General features: G+C 40.1%; 1 protein-coding gene across 11 annotated transcripts in view; it reads right to left on the bottom strand.

Annotated features, from left to right (window-relative positions):
• The window catches only part of LOC127411898 (transmembrane protein KIAA1109 homolog), a 93,956-nt gene that overhangs the window by 39,611 nt on the left and 28,303 nt on the right, over window positions 1-26,042 (bottom strand). For 9 of the 11 annotated variants that reach the window (XM_051647756.1, XM_051647759.1, XM_051647758.1 and 6 more), the window contains exons 25-51: window positions 25,623-25,903; window positions 25,109-25,353; window positions 24,828-25,023; window positions 23,778-24,573; window positions 22,341-22,411; window positions 22,090-22,263; window positions 21,437-21,557; window positions 21,211-21,357; window positions 20,989-21,110; window positions 19,336-19,520; window positions 18,576-18,797; window positions 18,279-18,490; window positions 17,870-18,021; window positions 17,397-17,547; window positions 16,434-16,586; window positions 15,822-16,062; window positions 15,601-15,746; window positions 14,741-14,966; window positions 14,111-14,275; window positions 13,750-13,928; window positions 13,471-13,646; window positions 11,302-12,017; window positions 10,174-10,419; window positions 9,986-10,079; window positions 2,761-2,811; window positions 371-577; window positions 65-294 (exon numbers count right to left, since the gene is read on the bottom strand). In XM_051647756.1, coding sequence (XP_051503716.1) covers window positions 65-294; window positions 371-577; window positions 2,761-2,811; window positions 9,986-10,079; window positions 10,174-10,419; window positions 11,302-12,017; window positions 13,471-13,646; window positions 13,750-13,928; window positions 14,111-14,275; window positions 14,741-14,966; window positions 15,601-15,746; window positions 15,822-16,062; window positions 16,434-16,586; window positions 17,397-17,547; window positions 17,870-18,021; window positions 18,279-18,490; window positions 18,576-18,797; window positions 19,336-19,520; window positions 20,989-21,110; window positions 21,211-21,357; window positions 21,437-21,557; window positions 22,090-22,263; window positions 22,341-22,411; window positions 23,778-24,573; window positions 24,828-25,023; window positions 25,109-25,353; window positions 25,623-25,903 — 5,905 coding nt within the window. The remainder of the gene's footprint in view (window positions 1-64; window positions 295-370; window positions 578-2,760; window positions 2,812-9,985; window positions 10,080-10,173; window positions 10,420-11,301; window positions 12,018-13,470; window positions 13,647-13,749; window positions 13,929-14,110; window positions 14,276-14,740; window positions 14,967-15,600; window positions 15,747-15,821; window positions 16,063-16,433; window positions 16,587-17,396; window positions 17,548-17,869; window positions 18,022-18,278; window positions 18,491-18,575; window positions 18,798-19,335; window positions 19,521-20,988; window positions 21,111-21,210; window positions 21,358-21,436; window positions 21,558-22,089; window positions 22,264-22,340; window positions 22,412-23,777; window positions 24,574-24,827; window positions 25,024-25,108; window positions 25,354-25,622; window positions 25,904-26,042) is intronic. The other 2 variants (XM_051647757.1, XM_051647763.1) reach the window with 2 other exon arrangements.

Raw genomic sequence — 26,042 nt, 5'->3', positions numbered from 1 at the left:
ATATGAAAAAGCCCTTTTAAGCATTTTTAATTCTCCCTGCTCTATATGAGGGAAATCTGGGTACCTGTCATGCCATGACTCTTCATACGGCCCATCTTGTATTCTGCTTTAAGAGATGGCAATAGAGCTGCACCAATAGTGATCCCGTCCAGCATAGCACTGAACTTCAACACGATTGGCTTCTTCTCTAATCCCTCGGGCAACTGAGGAAACTCATTGGCCTCCACTGGAGTTTGATTGACACTCACTTCAGAGGGCTGTGGAGTAGGTGTGTCTTCTCTGTTGGGAGGGGGGCTGATATAAACAGATTTGGATTAATTATGATTTAAATTTGATTAGAATTTGTGAAAAGAAAGCGTAGATGACTTACATGTTGGAGGGTTGCCGAATGAGGTCTGAGATCTGTTTAGAGAGCTGGTGTGAGCTGCGGACCATCATGCTGTGCAGAGTTGCAGGGTGTTGCGGGATGTTGATGAAGATGGCACCCACTTTAAATACAGCAGCGTTATTGGTCTTCAGTCCACGCTGAGCACTATATAAAGCCTGGGACTTTGCAATGTTACACTTCACCACAGTCCTAACACAAACAAAAAGAGACATTACAACTGCCTAATTAGATATCTTGTCTTGGATTAAATATTCAGCCAAAACATATATGAAAACAATGGCTGAAAAGAAATGAAATGTGACAGACTTCAGAAAATGTACAAATCAAATGTTTATATGGCTGGAAAAGAGGCCTTTAACATGTGGGAACTGCAAACAAATGTAGATGGATTAATGGACGACAGTGGCAAGGGAGAGTTTCAGCCTCAGATGGCCAATGGGCTGTTCACTGACAGACTGATGCATACTGCACACAAAACTGGCAAGCATTTGCCAAAAATCACAAGCTCTAATTAGATTGCCTGACTGATATGCAACTTCCAGGAGTCAGGGAGCAAAGATTTCTATCTGTCTACCAGGAAACAAAGTTGTGTTTAAAGATTAAATCTCACTCAATTTGACAGTTTGTGAGGTTAACAGCATCAAACACTTAAAAGGATTTTCAGAATTTTGTCTGAAGCACATAGAGGCTAATAAACTAGATATCCATGAGCAGAATACTCTATTTGCTTTGCTTTTTAATTATTTCTCTGAAATAATCAGTAGTTATTACTTTCAAAAGTATACACACATTTTCCACTAATTTCTTCTGTTTTCTATACAATCGTTCGTAAATTCTGCAGTGCCATTATGTGAAACAGTTTGTTCCACGCCAGTCAGTTCAGGGTTCCAGCACCTTTTAAGATTTTATTAATTTCCATGACTTTTCCAAGCCTGGAAGCCACAATTTAAAAATTAATTGATATTTCCAGGTTTTGCATGAGTGTAGGAGCCTGTACGTTATTCTAGAATCATAGTTATTTCAGATTAACCTGTCCTTAAACATGATGTAAAAACAAAACAAACCGTGATTGTTTGCTTTATGTGAAAACAACACATGGTCTCTTGGGCAATTCCTGGCCAGAATAATCTGCAAAGTGGACCACACTTCATGTAGATAGTCAAAATTCTGGCGTTGCGAGACTAGGCAAGGGAAAACAAGTGTATCATAAAATAATGATAAAAATATCTCCATTATTTACATATATCCCACTGACAAAGCTTTAAAGTAAATATGACTTGGCAATGAATGTCATGAGTATGTTATTATTAGGGCTGATCCAGATTTCATGATTCCATACCGACTCACAAGCTCTCGATTTGATTTGATTCAGATTCCATTAGATTCAATTTCCATTCATATGGGTTCATTTCAGTTATAATGTCCATTTTACTTCCATATGAAATAAATTCTCTCCCATCTAATGCTGTTAATTATACAGGCGACCTTCTAACTAGGTACATTACGAAAATATCCTTTTTTTATCATCATTTTGGTCACATATTAGCCTTTTAAGAATGTACAAATCCATGTATTCCATCAATGAATATGATATTTTAATGCATATATTATATTTTGTTACATGATTATTGTTAAATGCATAATTTATATGATTTACAAGTATTTACATTGATTTGTAGAACACCTGCTAAAAATCTGTATTGTCTCTTTAAGAAAACCGGCACGTCTGTGTCAGTAAATGAGCACGTAATAATGACAGATGACTGGAAAGTAGCTCCTTTACCTGCTATTCATGATTAGAATTAAATATTTATATTTTGTTGTTTCCGATCAACAATAGACTAAAGAACAGAGAGGATATATATATATATATATATATATATATATATATATATATATATATATATATATAAAGAAGACATTATCCAATGACAAATGGATTGCGAGGATATTGTCTAAACATTTACCAGCCAGTGGCTAATCACTGACATTTTTAGTCACATTATTACCACGCAATTTTGTCTCACATGCGAGTGATTTATTTGTATTGTAGGGACTTGCGCAAAATAGTAAAAGATCAATCTTGGGATTTAAGAAACTATATCGAGATTGTTCAAAATAAGATTGCGATGCATCGGAAAATCTATTATTTTTACCCAGTTCTGGTTATTATGATTTCATGAATTAGGACATTAAAGCATGCTGTGAAGCATTTAGAAGAGAGGGATTTGAGGGCTAAATATGGTCTGGAATTTCATGGTTTTAAGAGTGACCAAAGGCATATGAAGAGGACAGTGAAACACAAATATTATGAAATGGTATTAATTGTTATGGAGGACAGGAAAGGGTTAATGAGGAAATTTTAAACATACAGGAACTCCTGCTTTGATGTGCTGGTTGGTGAGGTTGGAAAATCCTCTAGTCTGCCAGTGAGAGAGGCAGAAAACAAAAGAGAGGGGAGATGTTGAAAAAGAAAGGTAGAAGAGGGGAAAGTTACCCACAGAGAAAACATTTCAAAATCAGTCAGGCATTCTGTGATATATCTGTACTCTGAAAAATACATTTGAGGAAAGAATAATCAATGCTCTGAAAGAGAACAAAATAACAGTGTTGCTATAGCTGTTCATTTCAAAAGGTGAAAACAGAATGCAAGAGAACATCAACAATAGACTGACAAACGATTTTTAAATACGATAACGACAGAGTATGCTGAGGATAAAGTGTATTTTAAGTTCAAAATCAGTGTTTTCACAAGGGTTAAAGACTGCAGCAGGAATTACAAAGGCTCTGTTCCTAAGCCTATTGAGCTGCATATTGACTGTTTCGGACTGCTCTGCATAGGCAGCAACTCCACTGGATTCTAACAGAGTTTGTCAATAGCACATGTTGCTAAGCTAATGACACAAAACTCCAATAAACAAACTAGATTTTTAGATTTACTGAAGAAAACTTAAGTGGTGCTTGCCATGCAAAACAGCCACAATGTTAGGGTACTCAGGGTGGTTGCTTACTGGTCCAAGTCAAAAGAACCCTCACCCAAATCTCTGATATTCTGGTCCCTAGATATGGCACAGGCCTCTCCTTCATAAGCCTATGGGATTATTTCCACCCGTTTTATCATTTACCAGGCTAAAGTAAGTCCAATATCTTAGTAAAGTAACAGCATACTCTCCTCAACAAGCAGCACGATTTGAGGAATCATTCCTGTCTAAAGCACAAACAGTGTATGCATCCAGGGCCGTATTAAGGTGCTCCGGGTCCCCAGGGCTTTAGTTTAGTTTACATCAGCATCTCCCGCTGAACATGTTTACATGCGTGCCTTCCCAAGAACATCGACGGAGGAGAATACGTGGAGGATGCCATGACTGGGCCCCCCCGGTAGTTCGGGGCCCCCCTGCTGCTGCAGGCCCTGGGGTTTAAGCCCCGGCAGGGTTCCCACTCTTTTCCAGGACATTTTATGCACCCAAAAAGTGAAATATTAAAGTAAAAACATATGCGTCCATTTAAATCTAGCTTTTATTTTGGCATTTCTGTGTGTTTTTGAGAGTTTCTCACCTCCAGATTAGCAGTTTGCTTCATGGCCCAGTTTGATTATTAATCCCCATAAAGCTGTGATTTAATTAAATACATAGTCTGTATGTGCTGTGCACTTCAGAGTGCTCTATGTCATCTCACACACAATGACGATCATGATGAGGTGTTTATGAGCAGAGGTACACATTCATTTTGAAGTGCACATCAAATGCAGATTATTTATTTATTCAAATAAATCAGATACTTTTTTAGTTTATCACACTAGGACGTATCCCAATTTTAATTTGATTAATTGTACATTCAAACATAAATTTTCGTCCAAATACTGTATGTTATATTCCATGACATTCTGCGTTTTATTGCTAATGCCATTTTTATGACTAGATTCCATGTTTTCCACATACTACTTAATTCACATCCCGAGGTATTAAGGCCAAATCACGACGCTACCAACCCAGTGTGAATAATTATTATTTTTTTTTTTTAGTGGTCCGACTGTCATTGTTGTCTAAAGTTTATAACTCACAGGGATGCAAACTCATGAGGGTCGTTGAGAATCACTGATCCATGAACATGTATATCTTTCAAAGAATAAGTTAAAAGTGCCAACTTAAGCTATTTTAATGATTTAAGTATAGAAAATTATCTGCCCAATTGTGCAAAATTAGCTGCAAAAATAAAGGCTACTTTGTTGTGGCTTGCTTTTGTTTCACAAATTCGTTCAGTTTATTAATTGATAAGTTTAGTGACCACTTCTGGAGATGCCACTAGATGGCGACATGTGTGCTATGAGTGAGTCATTGAATCATTTTGAGATGTTCAGGACTGAAATCTGCCAAGAGACTTTATAGTATTTAAGCACTATAAGAACAAAGATCTATGATTTCTGTTCAGTTTGTGAACTACCGAGCATGACTTTTCATCCAAAAAGACAACAATAATAGTTTATTATTAATAATGATATTAATGAATTTAATAATGTCAATAACATCCTTCCCCTCTCCTTTATTAAAATTTGCATGTCAAATCTACTGACTTCAGTAGAATGTTTAAGCATTATAAGAACAAATGAGGTCTACTGTATTATTTTCCTACAGTATTTAAACTGCTGAGCATGACTTTTATCAGAAAAGACAACAATAACAGCCTACTAATAATAATTTTGAGTTTCAATACTGTCCTCTTGTCATTGTCAAAGCGCATTTCACATGAGCTGAGTCGAGGCATCAATGCTCCACTCAACGGCAGCATCAAGTGGCGCTTTGCCCTCCACATGACAAGTGTTTATTTTTAGGTCTTAGCGTTTTTTTGTTTTTGTTTTTTTGGTTAATGTAATTACTATAGTTCAATAACTGGGTCTCAGGATACTCGGAAACGATAAGTTAACAATGAATTCAAATAAATTATGAGACATATACATCTCTACATAAATTTGGACAGTTTAAAAATATTTATTGTAGCTTTGTACTCTCAATGTCACCATTTGTGAGGCAAAAACATGTGTGAAAAACACTTTGGTCTTTAGTTGGAGCCGAAGTCGCATTGACGTGTCACTTCATAGACTTCAGTGTATTTGGCAGCGCTGACGCAAGTCATGTGAAAACCCCTCAACGTGTATAAACATCAACACACAACAACTACACACAACCTAGTCACGTTCGGCAGTTCTAATGCTGGTGTTGATGATGTTATGTCTGTCGCTGCATCTGGTGAGTGGTCAATGGATGATGTTGCCGCCCCTTCCCCCAGCGAGGGCGAGGTGCGTGCACGTGCCACTGACAAGGAGATGCTTCGCGTCCTTTCAAGGGTGGTCGAAGAGCTCGGTCTCGAGTGGTCTCCTCCAGAGGAACCTGAAAAATCTCACCTTGATGAATGGTTCTTGCAGTCCGGACGCCGTCAAGCGACCGCATTCCACAGATCTGCCCCGTTCTTCCCGGAAGTTCATAACGAACTAACAAAATCCTGGCGCGTGCCCTATTCAGCTCACTCACACAGCGATTCCACTCTCCTCACTAAAGTGGATTATGGGGAAGACAAAGGTTATGCCCAACTACCCTCTGTGGAAGAAATGGTAGCAGCACATCTCTGCCCGGCGTGGAAATCACACCCCATTCATCCTTCCAAGCCGTGTAGACTGATGTCCACACTAGCTGGAAAAGCATACTCAGCGGCAGGCCAAGCAGGTTCAGCACTCCACGCGATGGAGGTGCACCAAGTTTTCAAAGCAAAGCTCCTCAAGCAAATGGACGAGCAAGGCTACAATCCAGAAACATTCAAAGAGCTCCGCACTGCTACGGACTTAGTGCTGCGAGCCACTAAAGTCACTGCACAGGCCATTGGCAAGTCAATGTGCAACCTGGTAGTTTTGGATCGTCACATCTCACGGAAATGTGTGATGCGGAAAAAGCTGCTCTATTTGATGCTCCAGTGTCTCCAGAGGCTCTATGGATAGATTTGCTGAGTGCTACGTCACGACTCCGCAACACTCACAGGCCATGAGACATTTTATGCCAAAACAGAGCAATACTTCATCACAACTGGCTCGGTCCTGCTCCAATTTGCACGTTGGCCGCCCCGTTTCAACAGTGTTCTGTCTTCCACGGTCCACACGTCGGTGTTACGAGCTGAAATACACAATCTTCTCGCAAAGAACGCGATAGAGGTTGTTCCAAATTGTCTAACCCACAAAGAGTTTTACAGCCACTTTTTTCTTGTCCCAAAGAAAGATGGCTGGCTTCGGTCAATTTTAGATCCGAGACATTTGAATGACACACTTATGGAGCGCCCGTTCAAAAAAGATCAGAAAAAGATCTTCTCACGTCCGCCTACACGAAAAATGCGTACTTTCATGTTCAAATTGTACAACATCACAGGATGTTTTTGAGATTCGCGTTCAAGGGAACTGCGTATCAATTCAAAGTCCTGCCCTTCGGACTGTCGCTGGCTCCTCACACATTCACAAAGTGCATCGATGCGGTACTCGCTCCTCTGAAACTGAGCGGCATGCACATTTTGAACTACCTCGATGATTGGCTATTACTGGCCCAATCAGAGGCTCTATTATGCCAGCACCGGGACTTATTGCTCCAACATCTGAACAGCTTGGGCCTCAATGTCAACTGGGCGAAGAGCACGCTCTCCCCTAGCCAACAAATTTCCTTTTCAGAAGTGCACCTCGACTCCGTGAGCAAGCTTGCATCTCACAAGCGAGCGGATTCAGGCCATTCTCCAGTGTCTGTCTCAGCTCAAACTGGGGAGAACATTTCCACTGAAGCTGTTTCAAAAAGCATTGCGACTTATTAGGTCTCTTACACATGAGACCTCTTCAGTGCTGGCTCAAGCGCCGTGTGACACGGCATGCCTGATGCCAAGGGCGCATGCGCATCACTATATACTATATGGCCAAAAGTTTGTAGACACCATATGTGCTTGATAAATATTTGATTTCAAAACCTTAGGCATCAATTTCCCCCTTTGCTGTAATAACAGCTTCCACTCTTTTGGGAAGGCTTTCCACTATACTGTATGTAGTAACATGGCTGCAGGGATTTGCTCTCATTCAGACACAAGGCTATCAGTGAGGTCAGGAACTGATGTTGGTCGATGGGGCCTGACTTACAGTTGCTGTTCCAGTTCACCCTAAAAGTGATCAGTGGGGTTCAGGTCTGGGCTTTGTGCAGGCCAGTAAATTTCTTCCACGCCAGACACAGTAAACCATTTCTTTAAGAACCTCACTTTGTTCACAGGGGCATTGTCATGTTGGAACAGAAAAGGGCTATCCCCAAACAGTTGCCACAAATTTGGAAGCACACAAAGCCCAATCATTACATAAAGAAACATTAAGATTTTTCTTTACTGGATTTAATAGAGTAACCAAATTCGTTAATTAGAAGGGGGTGTCCACAAACTTTTGGCCATATAGTGTATCTCGCCACTGTCTAGCTGCTCTAGCACCTTGGACAGCTCCTGCCTTCTACCAGCAAGGTGTCATGCTGAGCAGATTTTCAGGCAGAAAGTGGTGACCACGGATACTTCCGTGGATGCACTGAGCAGGCTAGATACTGAGCCATGGGGAGCAGAAAAGAACTGTCAAAAGACCTGCGTAACAAGGTAATGGAACTTTATAAAGATGGAAAAGAATTCTTCACTTCTACACTTTATTTTAAGGCTCTCTGATTAAACTCACCATTTCGCAAACTGTCACAGTAGGCTGGTAAAACAGCAAATTCTTTAGGTATGCACGTGAGTAGTATGAATAGTTTCCGGACATAATTCATCCGGGGACATGGGTATTGACCTGTGAACGCTGACCCGAATATATAATGTAATAACAACTGTGAAAATAATCTATTCTGGTAAACACCATATAAGCAAAAGGGACAACTTTCTTGTTATATATATATATATATATATATATATATATATATACACACACACACACAAACAGTATTTTACTTACAGTTGATAAGAGCCTTTTGACTTGCGGTTCACCACCGTTCTTCAAATTCTAGCATTTTTAACGTGATGTCGTCTCAGCTACCAAGGTATTATGGGATCATAAAATGTCCAGTCAATCCGCACTTCAGAATCTCGCCAGAAATAGTAGGTCATCTGGGTATTTTTCGCTTATAGTTTGATGAATACTGAGGATTCAGACATAGTATGGATATTCGGATGGAGCATCCGTGTTTTTGAAAATATGTTTCTTCATTCATCTCCACAAAAATAGAGTAAACGGGAATCTCCTCCTCTGTGACATTAATGCTGCATGTATGAACCCACAAAGACCAAGAACATTTACCATTAAACTGACTTGAAATTAAATTGAAACGGCCCACTTTCCGTTCACTATCAAAATCTGTTTATATTTTCATGGGATTTGGCGCAAATCTCCGCAGACGGGGCATGCATCACAGTGCTTCAGAAGCGTTTAAAGTTCATGTGCTCTTTAGGAGCTGCTCTGAGCGCGGTCTGCGGATGGTCGGAGTTCAATTAAATGAGAAACAAACACAAGATTATATATTCACTTAAAATCTCCTTTTTAGACAATAAAATGTGATTGGAGTTTGAAGTGGACAATAATCGTGGTTCTCAAAATAACTGCTGTTAAATCAAATAACCGCAATCAAACAATTATTTACCAATCACAGCAGGGCAACTGCGCACAGATGTGAAAAAGGTGCACGAGATTACAAAACTGGGTTGCATGCAGACGAGCCATGCAGACTGTGCTGCTGACGAAACTTACGCAATATACACTGCAAGGGGTTTGTTCACATAATAGTGATGCTTGTTCCACTAAAAATACATAGCGCAAAAAAATATTGAAAGAAATAATTCATTTTAGTTAGATGGAACTATTTTTTTCTATACTTCTCAGTTTTATAGTCAGATGCACAGGTAAATGTCTAAACCTGCTAGGCATTACTGCCTGCCGCACCTCCGCCGGTGCCTTCAGTTGTCCAGCTACAGGGTCATCAGTTGGGAGCCACCTATCACAGATGTTTCGCCCCATTAATCCCAGAACATCAACTGGTGGTGGGGCAGCGGTCAGGGTCGTCTTCCTCCCACCCCCCGCAGCTGGACACTGGATCCTTTCGATTGCATCTCGTTCTTGCTTTCCCATCAAGACATTCCTGCTTTCCCGTCAAGACATACCATACAACCAGGGTTCAATAATCCCCTCCCCATTAGCAGACCTACCCTACATCCAAGGCCTCTTCTCTGTTAGAAAAAAACACAAGATATCAATCTCTGCCTACCACGCATCCAGTGCCTCTCCTTAAACCAATCCTACAACAGGATTAGGAGTAGGAGAGCGACGTGAGAATTTATAATTCAAAAATTCTTTCGACTCTTAAATTAATTCTTTCACCAATATTATCGCAATGCATTCTGGGATTGCTAATTCGTAAAGGGTTCATGGAATGCTGCCTTAGAATTTGGCCAAAAGTAGGTATCTTAGAAGCAACTTTGCTGTTAGGTGTTTGGAACAGCCTTAACATCGGGTGCGCACCTGTGATGCCTTAAAATGCCAAGTCTGGCAATAAAGGAGTTACTGACTGTATGTCTGGAGTGATTCCTTCCAGAAGCACAATGTTCACACATCCGATGTGAGCCGAGGCACAAGTCTCAGTCATCTTTTGATGGAGAATGTCTGCAGGAGAAGAGTAGGCTTGAATGAGTATTCAACAGAGTGTTTTGTAAGTTTACAAAATGTGTTTTAAAGAATGTGAATGCGGTTATATTACCCTTCATTTTCTCCTTAAGAGTAAAACTGCCGTGTATTTTCTTAAGCTCTGCCTCCATGGTCAGTCCTCCGATGTCTGCTTCTAGGTGTGTACGGTTTACCATGCCAACGCCAAACACAATCAGTGTAACGTGCTGAGGCTCAGAACTCACCAAGCTCCGCCTACGACTCAGTCGACTGGGTGGAGTCTCGCCCTCCGATTCAAACACCACTCGACAGGGAGGATCGATAGGGCTCCGCCCACCTTCTGAACAGTGACAGTTAACAGTTGAATAGGCAAGTTTTGGGCCAAAACATAAATATTATGGTGGCTGATAGGTTGATTGATAAAATACTAAAAAGCCTATGATATCTTCTAGAAAGATACATCACAAAATGCTTCATTCCATACATTACTGACTTATCGCAGTTCGGAGACAATTCAACAGTATTAATATTTCAATTCTAATGTGTGAACCTCACAATGATTGTGAAGAACATGTCCGTGTCAAATTTCACTCCAAAATCCAAGAAAAAACAAAAACATATATTTTGCAATAACAGAAAAACAACATTTTTTATACTATTCAGATTTTTTGCATTGTGACAATTTTCATGACAGTTTATAATATATCATTTTATTCTCATTACTGTCATGCATAAAGGAAAAATTGCTGATATATTATTTACACTGTCAATTATTTTTACATCAGGGTAGTATTTGTTGTACAGCCTTTCATTTACGTTAATTTAAATAAAAATCATTGTGTCCAGACAGGATGAGAATCTAACAAAAACTTAATTGAGAATAATGAGAAAATTAAAAAAAATTACAAACTAACTAAAAAGTAAATCATCCTGACACATTATAGTAATGACACCTGGTAGGGGAAATATGCTTAACTGTCAGGAAAATAATGTCACAATGCAAAAAAAATCTTAAATGGTACCGAAAATGGCTTGTCTTATTTTGTTCAATTGATTCTGGGTTGAAATTTGACATAGACATGCTTTCATGACATTTTATGCATGCTACATATGAGTGCACAGACTCCTATTCATGCACATACATTTGAAGAGGCACAAATCAATCAGTGCTAGCACAGCACTCAGTAACAGCTTAAGACAAATGAAGAACTTGAAGTCCAACCTGAGAGAGCATTGCCTTGGTTCATCTCCAGGATGCCTGTGGGGTCTGATATCAGCGAGTAGAAATTTAGAAGTTTGTACATATTCTGCCAGCACTCAGCTGATGGCTCGCTCTGTTCCGACACTGTGATGGAGTCCGAGTCATCCATCTGAATGGTCATGTGGTCGGCCACATCACGTGAACCTTTCCGTGACACTTTTGACGTCCTTCTCTCCGAGCGTCCCAGCGTGCCTCTTCCACGTGGCTCCCGATTCCTGGTGAGCGTGTCGAGCCCCGGCCCAACCACAGTCCGCTTGCCTTTCTGAGTGCTCAGTCGATTTGCTCCATTCAGACTCCCCCGTGAACTGCGGCTGAAATCCGACGAGCGGAACTCACGGTACGGCCGTCCCTTGGTGGGCGTAGGGGATGAGGAGCCAGCGGTGTAGCGGTTGAGTTTGATGTCGGTCTGTGTGGCTTTAATGTCATCGATCATGGTGCTGAATTGGTGAATGAGGCGGACCAAGGCCATATCCACATGCTGGCGAATCGCCTGGCAAGCGAGTGTGAAATGGCAGTGCACACTGGCCTGTGGTCTCCGGCTCAGCTCATGGAAGGACAGCGCGCTGGCAGAGGGAGGGGTGGACATACACTTCTCCAGGATGACTGCGTTTAGGCTGAATGTCTCAATCATGAGAGCGGGCTTGAACTCAAGTGGGGGGAGGTTCACCATGCCCTGCCTGAAACACAAACACATCAGCTTTAAATTAAATGTGTTAATTAGGAATGGTTGATATAGCTTAAATACATATATATATATATTGCAGCCTTTTAACAATATTATATACACTCACTGAGCACTTTATTAGGAACACCTGTACACCTACTTATTCATGCGTTCATCTAATTAGCCAATCGTGTGGCAGCAGTGCAATGCATAAAATCATGTAGATACGGATCAGGAGCTTCAGTTAATGTTCACATCAAAAATTATCTCAGTGATTTCGACAGTGGCATGACTGTTGGTGCCAGACGGGCTGGTTTGAGTATTTCTGTAACTGCTGATCTCCTGGGATTTTCACGCACAAGTCTCTAGAATTTACTCTGAATGGTGCCAAAAACAAAAAAACATCCAGTAAGCGGCAGTTCTGTGGACGGAAACTTCTCGTTGATGAGAGAGGTCAACGAAGAACGGCCAGACTTGTTCGAGCTGACAGAAAGGCTATGGTAACTCAGGTAACCACGGTGTACAATTGTAGTGAGCGGAATAACATCTCAGAATGCACAACACATCAAACCTTGAGCCGGATGGGCTACAACAGCAGAAGACCACATCCGGCTCTTTATTAGGACCATAGTGTTCCTAATAAAGTGCTCAGTGAGTGTATGTATATTTGATCTCAAATGGCTCTACTAATTGCACCTAGTGGGATTAATTAAAGTAAACTAAAAAAGGGTGATAAGTTTGATATTTTTTAATTTTAGCCAAACAGCAATTTTTGTCAAGTAGATTCAGAATGTTTAAATGTAAGAAGCAAAAAACAGAAACAATCTAACTATAAATAATCAAAGCCTTTTTTCCACTTTATTTTATTTTTATGCACCAGTAAAAAATATGTAGGAATAAACAGCAATATTTACCTGTACATGCTTTTACAAAACTTATATTTAATATATGAAAAATGCAGACTTCCATGAACATTTTGAGTGATGACACATATGAATCTTTGAATGAGAGATTGAATCAATTCACTTCAAGTGAAAGTTTGAACTGAATCATGGAAATGAATCAAACATTCCAACACTGACAATGTTTTTGGAACTGAAGATTAAATCAGAGTTGCTTTTAAAACAAAGTGATTGTAGATGACGTGGAAAATGCACATATATTACTGAATTATGACTTTTGGTCCAAAAAATTTGCTGTGGACCTCAGGGAAAATAATAAAATGATTATATATATATAAAATAGTATGTAATGACCCCTTTAAAATAATTGCTATGTTTAAGATGTTGCTTAAATTTATACCGCAAGAAAAATCATCACAAATATATTGTGAATATATATTTAAATCACCCAGTCCTAGTGCTAACACAGAATGACTTCAGACAACAGGGAAAGAAAAAAATTGTCTTAAGATATCCTAGACTCGTTACTGAGGAAGATTGGTTAAGGCGGGACAGCTCATTTACCTGTGTGCTCGTTTGTTCTTTCTGGCTTTGCTGGTGTCAGAGTCGACAATGTCAGCTCTCAAACACTCAAGAGTGCCACTAAAAGACAGGTGCTCCCCAAAATACATCTTATAACTGAGTGGAGGAGCATCCTGGGGCTGAATACCAATGTAACTCAACAAAGGCTTAAAAACCACCTGTAGAGGTAAACACACAAAAACAGCAATAATAGGGGACAATAATAGTGCATTCATAAATTAATACATCTGAGCGAATATATCCATTGAATTGTGTGTGTACCTGTGCATCAGCGAGTTGCACAGCTGCAGGGCAGAGGTTTGTCTCATCTTGTTCCAGCAGGTCATCCTGGCTTGTGCTGTGCTGGGAATGTGTGTGCTGAGAGTGTGTGTCCAGTGTATTCTGATCACTTGACAATACCGTGTTAAAATCAGATGCAGAAGGAATGGTGGGGAGCACTCCTGTATGAAGAGAATCAATGACTACAGTGCATTTTAAATAAAACAGACTCCAAACACTGTACACAAAATTAGACTCTAATCCCAGACAGTTGGACAGATGTAGATGCATGCATGCGCACACACAGTCAATAGACTTCTCATATTCTTATGTCAATATGATAATCATTCACAAACACACTGACCTCCAGTCTGCAGGCTGTTGTGTTGAGAGCGGTTGAGGGGAGAGTCCTGGACGTTGCTGCCCCTGCGGTTGCCAACAGCGTTTGACATCCAATTGTAGAAGCTGACGGAAAATGGCTCAGATAGAAGAGGGTGTTCCGTGAGCACGTCTGTACCCACACTGTTGCCTATTCAAATAAACAAGACAAAGTCAACATCAATTATAGCCGTAATCGACAATCATCATGGTCCGAATGAAGAAAACAACCACAACTGCCAAATTTGGCAGAATAGAGTTTGTGGATGCAGTTGTCATCTTCCTTGATCACACAGTTGTACAGTTAAGAAGGCTCTTTTATCTTTAGACAAAACAGATTCAAAATTTGATTGCATATTTCCATGCAACAATTTCACTGGAAGGCACTGAGAGATCTAGTCTTTTTTTTTTTTTTTTTTTTCCCCAGAGAAAATAAATAATCATTTCAAAGAAGAAAACTGGTACAAACACAACAGGGACAATAAAGCCTAAACATAGAGCTCTCTTACGGGAAACATCATACATCAAGAAAATGCTTTTTTCCTCATTTACATTTTCACTCATCTAATATTAGATTACAAAAAGTTCTATGCTCCAAAGGATCACAGTCATGTACCTGTACGTGTGAGGGAGCTGCTCTTGGCTGCAGCTTGTTCACTGGCTCGATGAGGCGTGGCTTCTAGCAGGTTATGCAGACTGTGAATACTTCCTGTTAAGTAGCTTAGCAGCGATTCCTTCCTAGGGCTGTGATTGGACTGTAGGCCTGTCCGACCTACGTGAGCCGGAGAATCGGCAGCAGTATCTCCACTCGTGTAGCTCAGGGACTGGTAAGGGTGGGAACCCTATGACACAATCAGATTCCAGGTTTAGACAACTAACTAGGGTTGGAAATAAAGAAACCGTTGTTGATACTGGAACCAAATGATTTATGGCGTTCGGTTGAGTTAACGGTTCTTGAACAGCTTCATTCTTCCACAGTTACGGACAAAACACCATCCTAAAATACTCTACTGACCTCGCTGGTTGCACGCGACAACAAACATACAGTGCGATAAGTGTAGCACGATTCATAAATGAATGATATTTATGAGCAGGTTCTTTTTAATGAATGGGTCAAAAAGACTGAAAAGTTATTGGTTGTTCTGATTGTCCATATGGCAAAGTGTAGGTAAAGATGCACTTTCGGAAAAGTTGTTTTATGAAAAACAAAAAAAACATATGAATGAATTTATATGAACAGAATATGTTACCAGAAATAGTATAGCATCTGGAGGTGGGGTGTTTCCTCAAAAGTACTACAAGAATCGTTCATTGAATTAAGGAAACGGAATTTCAGGTTGGAATCGGAAACCAGAACTGCAAAATTCCTTATTATTCCCATCCCTACAAGACTGATTCATTATCACTACTTTCTTGTCCCCTCACCGAACCTGTACAACATAATCAAACATGCTATGCAAATAGACCAACACAAACCTTGATCTTGAGAGCAGACTCGCTGTGTGTATGAGATTTGGACAGTTTTCTCATGATCTCAACTCCAGTCACAGGGGCAGAGTTACCGGTTGGAGCAGGACGACTACAAACTCCCTCTAGAAGCATGGTATGTTCACTTACAGCACCTACAAACACGTAACACAAAAGATAAAGATTTCATCTCAAACTCTGAATAAATCAGCCAAATGTGTGAGATTTACCAGCATCAAACTCAAACTCTGCTCCGTCAGCACTGGTGTCACTCTGCAAGGCAGTGCCGCTGTCGGGCCCCTGTGTTGGTTCAGGCTCAATGGGGTCCGGCTCTTTGGGCTTAGGAAACTGACTGGGTCGCGGCAGACCAACTGCTTTAAAGCCCTGAGTGACAACGATAAATTTCATCCACTGACGAGCAAGTGCCACCAAACCTTTTCTCAGGGTGACCAGAGCAGGAAGTCCATCATTCTAAAGGGACAAAGACAATATATTAGTACAAGTTTAGCAAAGAATTACTAATGACAGGCCGTTGAAGTACTGAAAATTTAATGAAGACCTAAAGTGGTAATGTGGCCACAACGCAGTCAAATATTCTACTTAGTTACCACATGTACACATTTATCTCAAAACATTGTTCAGGTCTTCCAACCTTAAATGTTCTTGTATATAGAATTTAATGATGAAGACGCTGAAAAATCAGAGACACAGCACAACAGGCAAAAACATCTGTCTAGCGCATGCTTACATAAAAACACAAAATGCAAAAATGCATTTGTGTGAATGGCCCCTAAGATTACATATACACGCAAACATGCACTTATCCAGATATACAGACTCACCATGGTGGCCTCCTCTATAATGCTGTAATCAGCCTGCTGCAGGTAGCGATGTAGAATATTACACAGTAAGCAGGATGGGTTCTCGTGAAGATAACGTGCTCGCTTTGTAACACGGTTATACTTGCTCCGAAATGGAAAATGGATACTTTTCTTCTATAGGATTGAAACACACATACATACAAGCAAGCATATAATATTAGGTTAGTTAAAACATGCACACGATTCTGCTGAATTACACTGTGCTTCACCCTCATGCCATTCCAGATGTGTATGACTTTCTTTCTTCTGCCGAACACAAACAAAGATTCTTAGAAGAATATCTCGGCTCTGTAGGCCCATACAATGCAAGTGAATGGTAGCCAGAATTTTGAAGGTCCAAAAAGCACATAACAGCAGCATAAAATTAATCCATAAGACTCAAGAGGTTAAATCCATATCTTCAGAAGCGATATGATAGTCTAGGTGAGAAACAGTTTAATATTTAAGTAATTTTTCACTATAAATATCCACTTTCACTTTCTCATTCTTCTTTTGTTTTTGGCGATTCGCATTCTTTGTGCATATCGCCACCTACTGGGCAGGGAGGTGAATTTATAGTAAAAAAGGACTTAAATATTGATCTGTTTCTTACCAACACCTATCATATCGCTTTTGAAGGCATTGATTTAAGCACTGGAGTCGTGATGATTACTTTAATGCTTACATTGTGTGCTTCTTGGACCTTCAAAGTTTGGCCACCATTCACTTGCATTGTATGGACCAACAAAGCTGAGATATTCTTCTAAAAATCTTCATTTGTATTCAGCAGAAGAAAGAAAGTCATACACATCTGGGATGGCATGTGGGTAAGTAAATGATAAGTAAATTAGAGAATTTTCATTTTTGGATAAACCATCCCTTTAAGTCCAAGGGTGTGTGCATAGCTAGCAGTGTAAGTATCTGAGAAGGTGCGACATGTCTGACCTCCAATGCCTCAGTCATAATGCAGCCCATAACCGCACACACACGCAGCGTGGCCTCCATGTCCAATTTTTGCAGGGAGGATTTCAGCTGGTCAATGGGAACCAACCATGCTCCAACCGCAGGTGTCGCAGTGCTCAAGAGATTCAGCTGCCTGCAGACACATAGCAATAACATAGCGTGAGCCAAGAACAAATTTTGTGTGTAAGGTTACCAGCAAGCCCAGGATGCTCAGCTGACCACATAAGACATTGAAACAAAATATTACTCCATGATTTCCTTTTAACCGAATACAAGAATTTGCAGGCAAATAAACATTTATTTTCAATATACAGTCTCTAAAAAGCAATGGACCAATACATTAAACCAGGCAAATTAATTGACCAATATTTGGCCACTTTGTGATTATTGCATCTGACGATAACTGTGCCCAATTGGCCAATTAATATAAACGCCGCTTACATTTATGTGCTTACCTGGACATAGCTGGAGTGTGAGAACGAATGTTGGTTGGGGCAGCAAAGCTAAACCAGATCTCCTTTATAGTCAGCTTCATACTGCTAGAGTCAGGAGGCGGTGGCAAAAAAGGCAGGTCTTTCTTCAGGTCATCTGACTCCACCCCCTCATCCTTAAAATTGTGTGGAAAAAAATTAAGACATACAAAGGCAGGCAAGATAAGAAGAAAAAAGGAAAGCTGACCAATATGTAGGCCCACATAGACTCTGCCCCTGCAGAACTCTGCATGATTCTACAGAATTGGAACTCCCATCATCTTTAAAAATTAGTTAACAAATCCCCTGCCTCTTGAGAAAATTTAGTACTCTACAGTACCCAACGATTCCGTCTGGGCCTACAAATAAGTATAAAAGGACAATATATGAGAACCTGTTCGTCAGAGTCAGAGTTGTTGTTGGGTTCAGAGGCAGGGCTCTGTGCATCATTAGGCAGGTTGTCATCAGAAACATCAGTGCTGTAGCCACTTCCTGTCTGAGAACCACTAGAACCATTCGATTTTGAAACTCCATCTCTAACACCACTGTCAGCCCCACCCATCACCCCAAACGCACTGTAGAGCACGGCTCCCGACTGCCGCCCACCTGAAGGAGAGTCAGAGCATTCCTCACATTCCCAATTCACAAATATTTAATGAGTTGTAATTCAGATGGAATGCTGTGTGCGTACCTTTGACAGTGAGGTTTTCAATCCCACACTCAAACATAATCCACCCCCATTTTTCAGGACTAGCTCCAGAGCGGGTGTGGTCAGCAGTGTGGTTTGGGACATGATCAGTGGAGGTGTGGGGCTCAGTCTCATCAACTAAGACAAAGTCATCGGTTTCTTCCAAACTGAAGAGAACCTTGGACTTCTCAAAGGGAATGGCAGTGATAGCACAAGCTCCAAGGTCTGTAATAAATACACACACAAACAATGAACAAACATATTTTAAATTCTCAAAGGCATTCTCGGTTCAGGGAAGAAAAAAACAGCACCCCAAACAGAATAATATTTTTATGAAGTTGATCAAGTTTGTGTGTATATATGGGATAAAGTATGGTCAGTCGGTCATTATCACAAAATAGCCAGTGACAGGGTGATCAGTCTTGTATCATACTGAAGCGGAACATTTTGCCATAATGACCAGCTGGCTGTACCTTTTCCACTTTTTATACAGCTAATTGCCAAACAAATAAACAAACAATAAAAATATAATTCTGAGTTTAAATTATTTTATTATGTGAGAAGAGCCCGCAGAGTGATATGAGAGACATCTATCTGGCTATGTAGGAAATCGGTTGCCTGGGACAATGGTCAATTTTATAGATAAGCTGTCATGATATAAAAATATTTGATTGAGAACGCTACCACTGACAATAAACCAGAGAGCTGTGTAATAAATATTTATTATAAATATATACTTAAAGTCTGAGTAATTTATAGGTACCTGATGAGTCCAAGCCACGTAGCTGGCTGTGTATGCGGTGAATGTTGAGTCTGGCTGCGATCTCTTTGCCTTTCTCAATCCCAGCATTAGAGCGGAGAGAACCGCTGGACTGGGGCGCCATCTTCGATGCAGAGGAGAACTTCTCCATCATAACAGAGGGTTTTTCTGTGTCCTCCACTATACCCCTATACATAATGCATTAATACAATCAGATCGCATGTAAATGGTAAGCGTGTCCATATCAGTATCAGCCATTATAAGCAGATTTTTAAACTACTGGTATGTGTTTGATTGGGCCATTATAGGTAGTAGATAAAATCAGGAATTATGTTTTCCTAAATTAAAATTCATTAAAAAAAAAAAATGCTGCAGTAATACATACTCAACCATTTAAGCTCAGATGAGCCTGCTGGCCAATACAAAATAGGTTTCGTTTTAAAGCTTAGAAGCTGTACTTTACAATGCATGTAGGCATTACTACCAAAACTGAACAAGTGCTTTGAAATTTGACCACAAAACAGAAGTGTTCCGTTTTGATACTTTTTTAATAATTCTGCACTGTACATATTATTGTAATCAGTAAAAACACCAAACTGATCAAATAGCCATGTGTCATATGTTGTTGGAAAGCTCTGAAAGAGTAGAATAAAACCAACCTATTTATTTTCTCACAGACAAAAACATAGCAAGAAATAGCAAAGAAAATATCTGTGACATAAATGATTATAAGCCGCGTTTACATTTATAACTACATGAAAAATAAACAGAACATAAAATATCACATACCATTAGTAAGAGGAGGGGATTCCCGTTAAAACAAACCCATATAAAACATAATCGGATTCACAGGTCATTAGATAATCCACACAAAGCACAATGTGCACACAGCACATTATGTGCTATCTGGAACAGATGACTTCATCGGAAATTATGTAGTACGTTGTTCAGCATCATGGAATGCTAAACCAATCATATTAGGATTCAGATCGCTGCAACCAGAGGTGGAAGTCATCCAAATATGGGCAGAGAGGGTCGTTCATTCTAATTACATATGGCCACCAGTAGATGGTGCCAAGTACATGACACAAACTCAATGATGAGTCAAATGACACAGAATGGAACTGAATGAGATCTAATTACTCATGCTTTGGAGAGAGAGCATACCTTTAGTCATTATTGTATGTGCATGTGTAATTAGTTCTTATGTACAATTATTATGTTTTATTTGTTTGGAGAGGTTTTTGGACACATGGAGACATTTTTGTTCACTAGGATAAATTATTTTTGTAATGCTATAACTTTTAATTGCTTTGTCATATCAACACAAAAGTTTACTCAGTTACATGTGACATGATTTCTTAGGCTGAGAGTATCATGATTTATCAATCTAAATCATTAAAAAAATGTTACAAGTTTTCTTTCAAATGATACCACACAATTGACCCTCTTTGTTTTTTTGGTAGTGTCATAAGCCTTTAATTTTGGGCATTCCACTTAAATAGACATCTTTAAAAACACATTTAGAGCTTAAAGTGTTAATATATCAGTTATTATAGCAGCTATAGGCCATAATATAAAAATTACGATCAATACTGATCTATATCGATGCATCACTTACAAAGAGAAAAAGATTTGTGAAGAAGTGTGTATTACCTGTTCATGCGCAGCTGAGTGGCAATGCGGTCGAAACACAAGGCCACAAGAGAGACATGTGTGACACTCTTATTGGAGGGTGAACCCTCTTCAACTGATGCCTGAAGCACACAGAGGTTTACCTGCAAACACACATGTACATTTACTTTCTCCCAATTTAACACACAAAATTAAGCACACAAAATATCTCTCTCACACACACACACACACACACAAATGTACCTTAGGAACAGTGACGTTAGCCTGCAAACCCTTTATCTTCACATTGTCAGGTTTGATTGACAGATCAGTTTGTCCGTGGGGTGTATTCAGAGATCCAGGTGTGATTCCCTCTGTCTTAGATATTTTGTGCTCTGGCTTGGCTGTACTCTGGAAAATATATTTATCATCATGATCACATTGTTTAAATGTGCTGTCACATCTCTATATTTTGTCATTGATCACTTACAGACTCAGAGACAGTGGATTTGCTGATCTGATACACTTCATTCAGCACTTTCCCATGCAGGTCATCCAGGATTGATGCAGGATGGCGAATACTGGCAAAGTGAACCATGGACTCAATGTACCTAGAATGCACAGTAAAGAGGGATTTCATGAACACTGCAGCATTTTTTAAAGGGTTACAAAGCTGAATGCTGTTATTATCACCACGACTGGATCATTGAGTCAGTCATGAGCTAAACGTTCAGTCTGATTTGTGAACCGGATCAACTGGTTAATTGAAAAGTACTGGAAAAGAACTATTCGTTCACAAATTGGACTGATTCAGATCAACTCACTCACTCACTCACTCAATGGTATGGTCACAAAGCTACTGTATTGCTTCAGAAGACTTGAATGTAGTGCACAAGTCTAATGGGCTACTTCTATGATGCTTTTTGTCCTTGATGGCGCTTAAGAGACGGGCCACGATGAACTGTCATTGTATGAAAAAGACTTAAGATTCTTCAAAATTTCTTCTTTTGTGTTCTGCAGAACAAAATAAAAGCATACTGCTTTGGAACAAAATAAGGGCACGGAAATAGTTCACTTATTCCATTAGTGAACTATTCCCCATCAGAAGGTGTGTGTGATGTGAAAATCACTGTGATGTCTGACCTGTCCAGAGCTTCAGCCACTAAAGGAGTCAGGACTACATTGACTGCCCCTTTGACCTCTACAATGGCTGTAGTTCTTGTCTGGGCAAGTGGCTGATCAACAGACCAGTCCTCCATCATTGTGTCCTCATCTGTGTTGTCCATTGCCCGCTTGTCAAGGGGTGTGTAAGGTGTGCTGCAAACACACAATGCTTGTTTGTAATGCAAATGCTGAATGACACTGAAAAACTTTGTTCCAAGATCTAATATTACCTGTTTGGATCTCCCATGAGCTGAACTCCTCTGTCCAATAAAGAGCTGGCAGACAAACCTGCCTTTACCATCTTTGATGGACCACAAATACAGTCAGCAACAATACATTTTGAATAAAAAAAACAATAAAAGAAAACTAACATACAGGTGAATTTCATAAAAAACTACCCTTAAGCATTTTCTGGGTCATATTTCAACCCCAGAATCAAAAGAAAAAAAAAAAATACATTGTATTTTCTATAAAGAAAATAAAGCCAACCACAATTGTACAGAGTGATTACCTGAGTTACTGTAGACTTTGTCAGTTTAAACCAGTCTGGCCATTCTCTGTTGACCTCTCTCATCAACAAGGCGTTTCCGTCCACAGAACTGCCACTCACTGGACGTTTCTTGTTTTTGGCACCATTCAGAGTAAACTCTAGAGACTGTTGTGTGTGAAAATCCCAGGAGATCAGCAGTTACAGAAATACTCAAACCAGCCCATCTGGCACCAACAATCATGCCACAGTCCAAAACATTGAGATCAAATTTTTTCCCCATTCTGATGGTTGATGTGAACATTAAATGAAGCTCCTGACTAGTATCTGAATGATTTTATGCACTGCACTGCTGCCACATGATTGGCTGATTAGATAATTGCATGGATGATTGTTGGTGCCAGATGAAATGATTTTAGTATTTCTGTAACTGCTGATCTCCTGGGATTTTCACACAGAGAACAGTCTCTAGAATTTACTCCGAATGGTGCCAAAAACAAAAAACATCCAGTGAGCTGCAGTTCTGTGGATGAAAACGCCTTGTTGATGAGAGAGGTCAACAGAGAATGGCCAGACTGGTTTGAACTGACAAAGTCTATGGTAACTCAGATAACCACTCTGTACAATTGTGGTGAGAAGATTAGCATCTCAGAATGCTATTCTGAGATGCAGGTTGGTGCTGCATCTCGAGGGGAACCAACACAATATTAGGCAGGTGGTTTTAATGTTGTGGCTGATCGGTGCATATATATACATTATAATTAATTAAAATTTCAGATTTATAAATAAAAAAAATTTAAATAAAAAAAACGTACTTAATAATTTACTTATTTACTCATAAAATATATTTTATTAAAATAATCTTACAATAAAAAAAACTTGTAACATGTAAACGTGAATTATTAAACAACATGTAAACGTGAATTATTTACACAAATTATATAAACACTCCTTTGTAGTATTCATGGTAGTATTTGTTGTACTAAAAAAAAAAAAAAAAAAAATACTGTGTCTGGACAGGATGATTAAAATGATTGTTTAACAAAATATACGCACTATTAATATTAAATATGTTATTTTTTTATTCTGATTTTGGGGTGAAGTATAACACGAACATTTATTTGTGAGATTCAGTCTATTAATAATAAATAATAATGAAACAGAAAAAACAATACTCAACCTTAAAGGATGGGATAGACAACTGGTCAAAGGAGACGGAGCTCTCCTCACTTGTAGGTGTGTCAAGGTCAAGTGGCCGATGCAACGATGACTTAGATGTTCTCTTATTGGTTGGCTGTTTCACGCCCCAGTTTGACACATGGTAATGCCCTAGGTAATTTTGGTAACAAGCCATTAAATGTGGCTGTGTTGTAAGGAGGCCTGGTTCTGCCTTTTCTGTTTCAATGGAGCCCTCCTCCTCCAATCCAAGTGCAGACACAAATGAGGCTTGGGAGGTGTGGCTAGGCAGTGGAGGTGGGCGAGTCTCAGTGATTGACAGAGGTCCTTCTACACTATGGTATAAAGAGGTGCGGCTGTGTTCTGCATAGGGCTGACCCTGTTGTCTTCGTCTGCGTTTCCTCCCTGGGTAGGTACCCGGCCCTTCATCACTGCTAATTGGCTCAAACTCCTCATTGGCGCTAAAGTAGGCTTCACTATCGGCCACAGACATGGAGGAGTCGACTGAGCGGTATTGATGGAATGTACTAGAATCAGCTGAAGGAGTGAAAGGGAAGGACCCGTAGCTTCTCCTCTGTCTTGGCGAGTCCAGAACATTTTCATCACTACGGGAAACCTCGCTGCTAAACTGCACACCAGTAGGAGGCGTGGCTTTCTCTGCAAAGACAGCAGCTGATAGGCTCTTGGTGCTGCCGAGGCGAGCTGACTGTACAGAGGCCTGACGCTTGAGCGGAGAGCGAAGTGGAGAGCGGAGTGGTGGACCCTCAGGGAGAGGACCATCAGTGGTGACGTTCATTAACCTGTAAACACAAACACAGTAAAAATACATACACAACCCATTTTTATTAATGGGGTAAAGTTGCAGTAATGGTTCTTCTGTTTTCGTTCGGCTCTGTTAATGTTTCTTCCATCTGTATTTTTCCACCGAAGCTGGCAGAACACCGCAATAATAATAAGAAGAAGAAGAACTAATAAGCACTAATAAGTATAAACCTGTTCACACTAAATCTGTAAATTACATTATATCATCTGGGAGTGCATGTATCCGACTCACTCTGCAGAGGGGGAGGGACTCTCTCGTTCTCCAGCCAGTAGAGGCAGGGCAGCACTGGAGGAAGAGTTCTCCTCTGAGGAAGAGGCAGAACTGTGAGAACGTTGAGGTACGTGCAGACTGAGGTGCTGGCCAAGTTTTTCCACATCTGCCATTGGAGCAGGAGAACACGTTTCTCGCCTCATACCAACACCCTTACCTGCATGTAGACCAATACGTTTCCAATAAAACAGTTCACATGGCAAACAATCAACATACCATCAAAAATAAAAAAGGCAATATACCATCAGAGAGTTTAGGAGTTTCCTTAGTGAAAATCCATTCTCCTGGATGTAATAGTGATTGGCCATAAGACATGTCACACTCAGCACTAACACTGGAGAAGGCGGAGCATGATGAGGGTGTGATTTCCTCCAGACGGAAGAAATCCAGGCCACCAACTGTGCCACCAAAAAAGCGACATCCACCAAGACATCCACAGCGGTTACGACTTCGCTTGTATTTCTCCTCTGGCCAAAGGAACCAAAGTCTAACACACAAACCCAAACAAAGACCAACATGATAAATAGAGTGGCCACTTGTATTTAAGCAATACTCAAAAATGCATGAATGTCATTGCATTAGACAACAAAATATCAAACCATGTCAAATTTATTTTAAAGAAAAATAGCACATGCACATTTTAAGCAAAACATTTAATAAAAAAAGTTTGTTAGGTTTAAAATGAAAAAACCAACCACTACATAATTAATACAAAAAGTGTTTAGACATGAAATAAATCATAAAAAGTGCATGAACCTCTTTGTTTTCATGTCATGAAGCTCCAGGAAATGCCTCTGGACCTCATATTTGGCTGGATGATCAGCAGCCAATGCCACATCAGCAGTGATGAGGTTAAAGGTCACAGAACCGGCTTCAAGCCAATGAGAGCGCCGAAGGAGTGGCGGGGGCAGGCCAAGCCTTGCCACTTCCTGTTGCTCGATGAACTGAGCAATCACAACGTCTTGCAGAACGGCACTGATGCCTTCACCCACAGCAGCTGTGTGCAGGTTACAGGTGGCCAACCGCAAAGCTCCGGTCTGGTGGGTACAAATACACAATCGTTACTGATGTCTCAAAAACTACATCAATATCGCTAGTTTTATCTATCCATCCATCCATTCTCTATAGCCGCTTATCCCATGCAGGGTCGCGACTCGCGAGTTGTGCTGGAGCATA

This window comes from Myxocyprinus asiaticus, chromosome 21 (genome assembly GCF_019703515.2).
Source record: "Myxocyprinus asiaticus isolate MX2 ecotype Aquarium Trade chromosome 21, UBuf_Myxa_2, whole genome shotgun sequence".
Lineage (NCBI taxonomy): Eukaryota > Metazoa > Chordata > Actinopteri > Cypriniformes > Catostomidae > Myxocyprinus > Myxocyprinus asiaticus.
The sequence above is the reverse complement of the archived record's forward strand: the minus strand, read 5'-3'. Positions and strand labels throughout refer to the sequence as shown.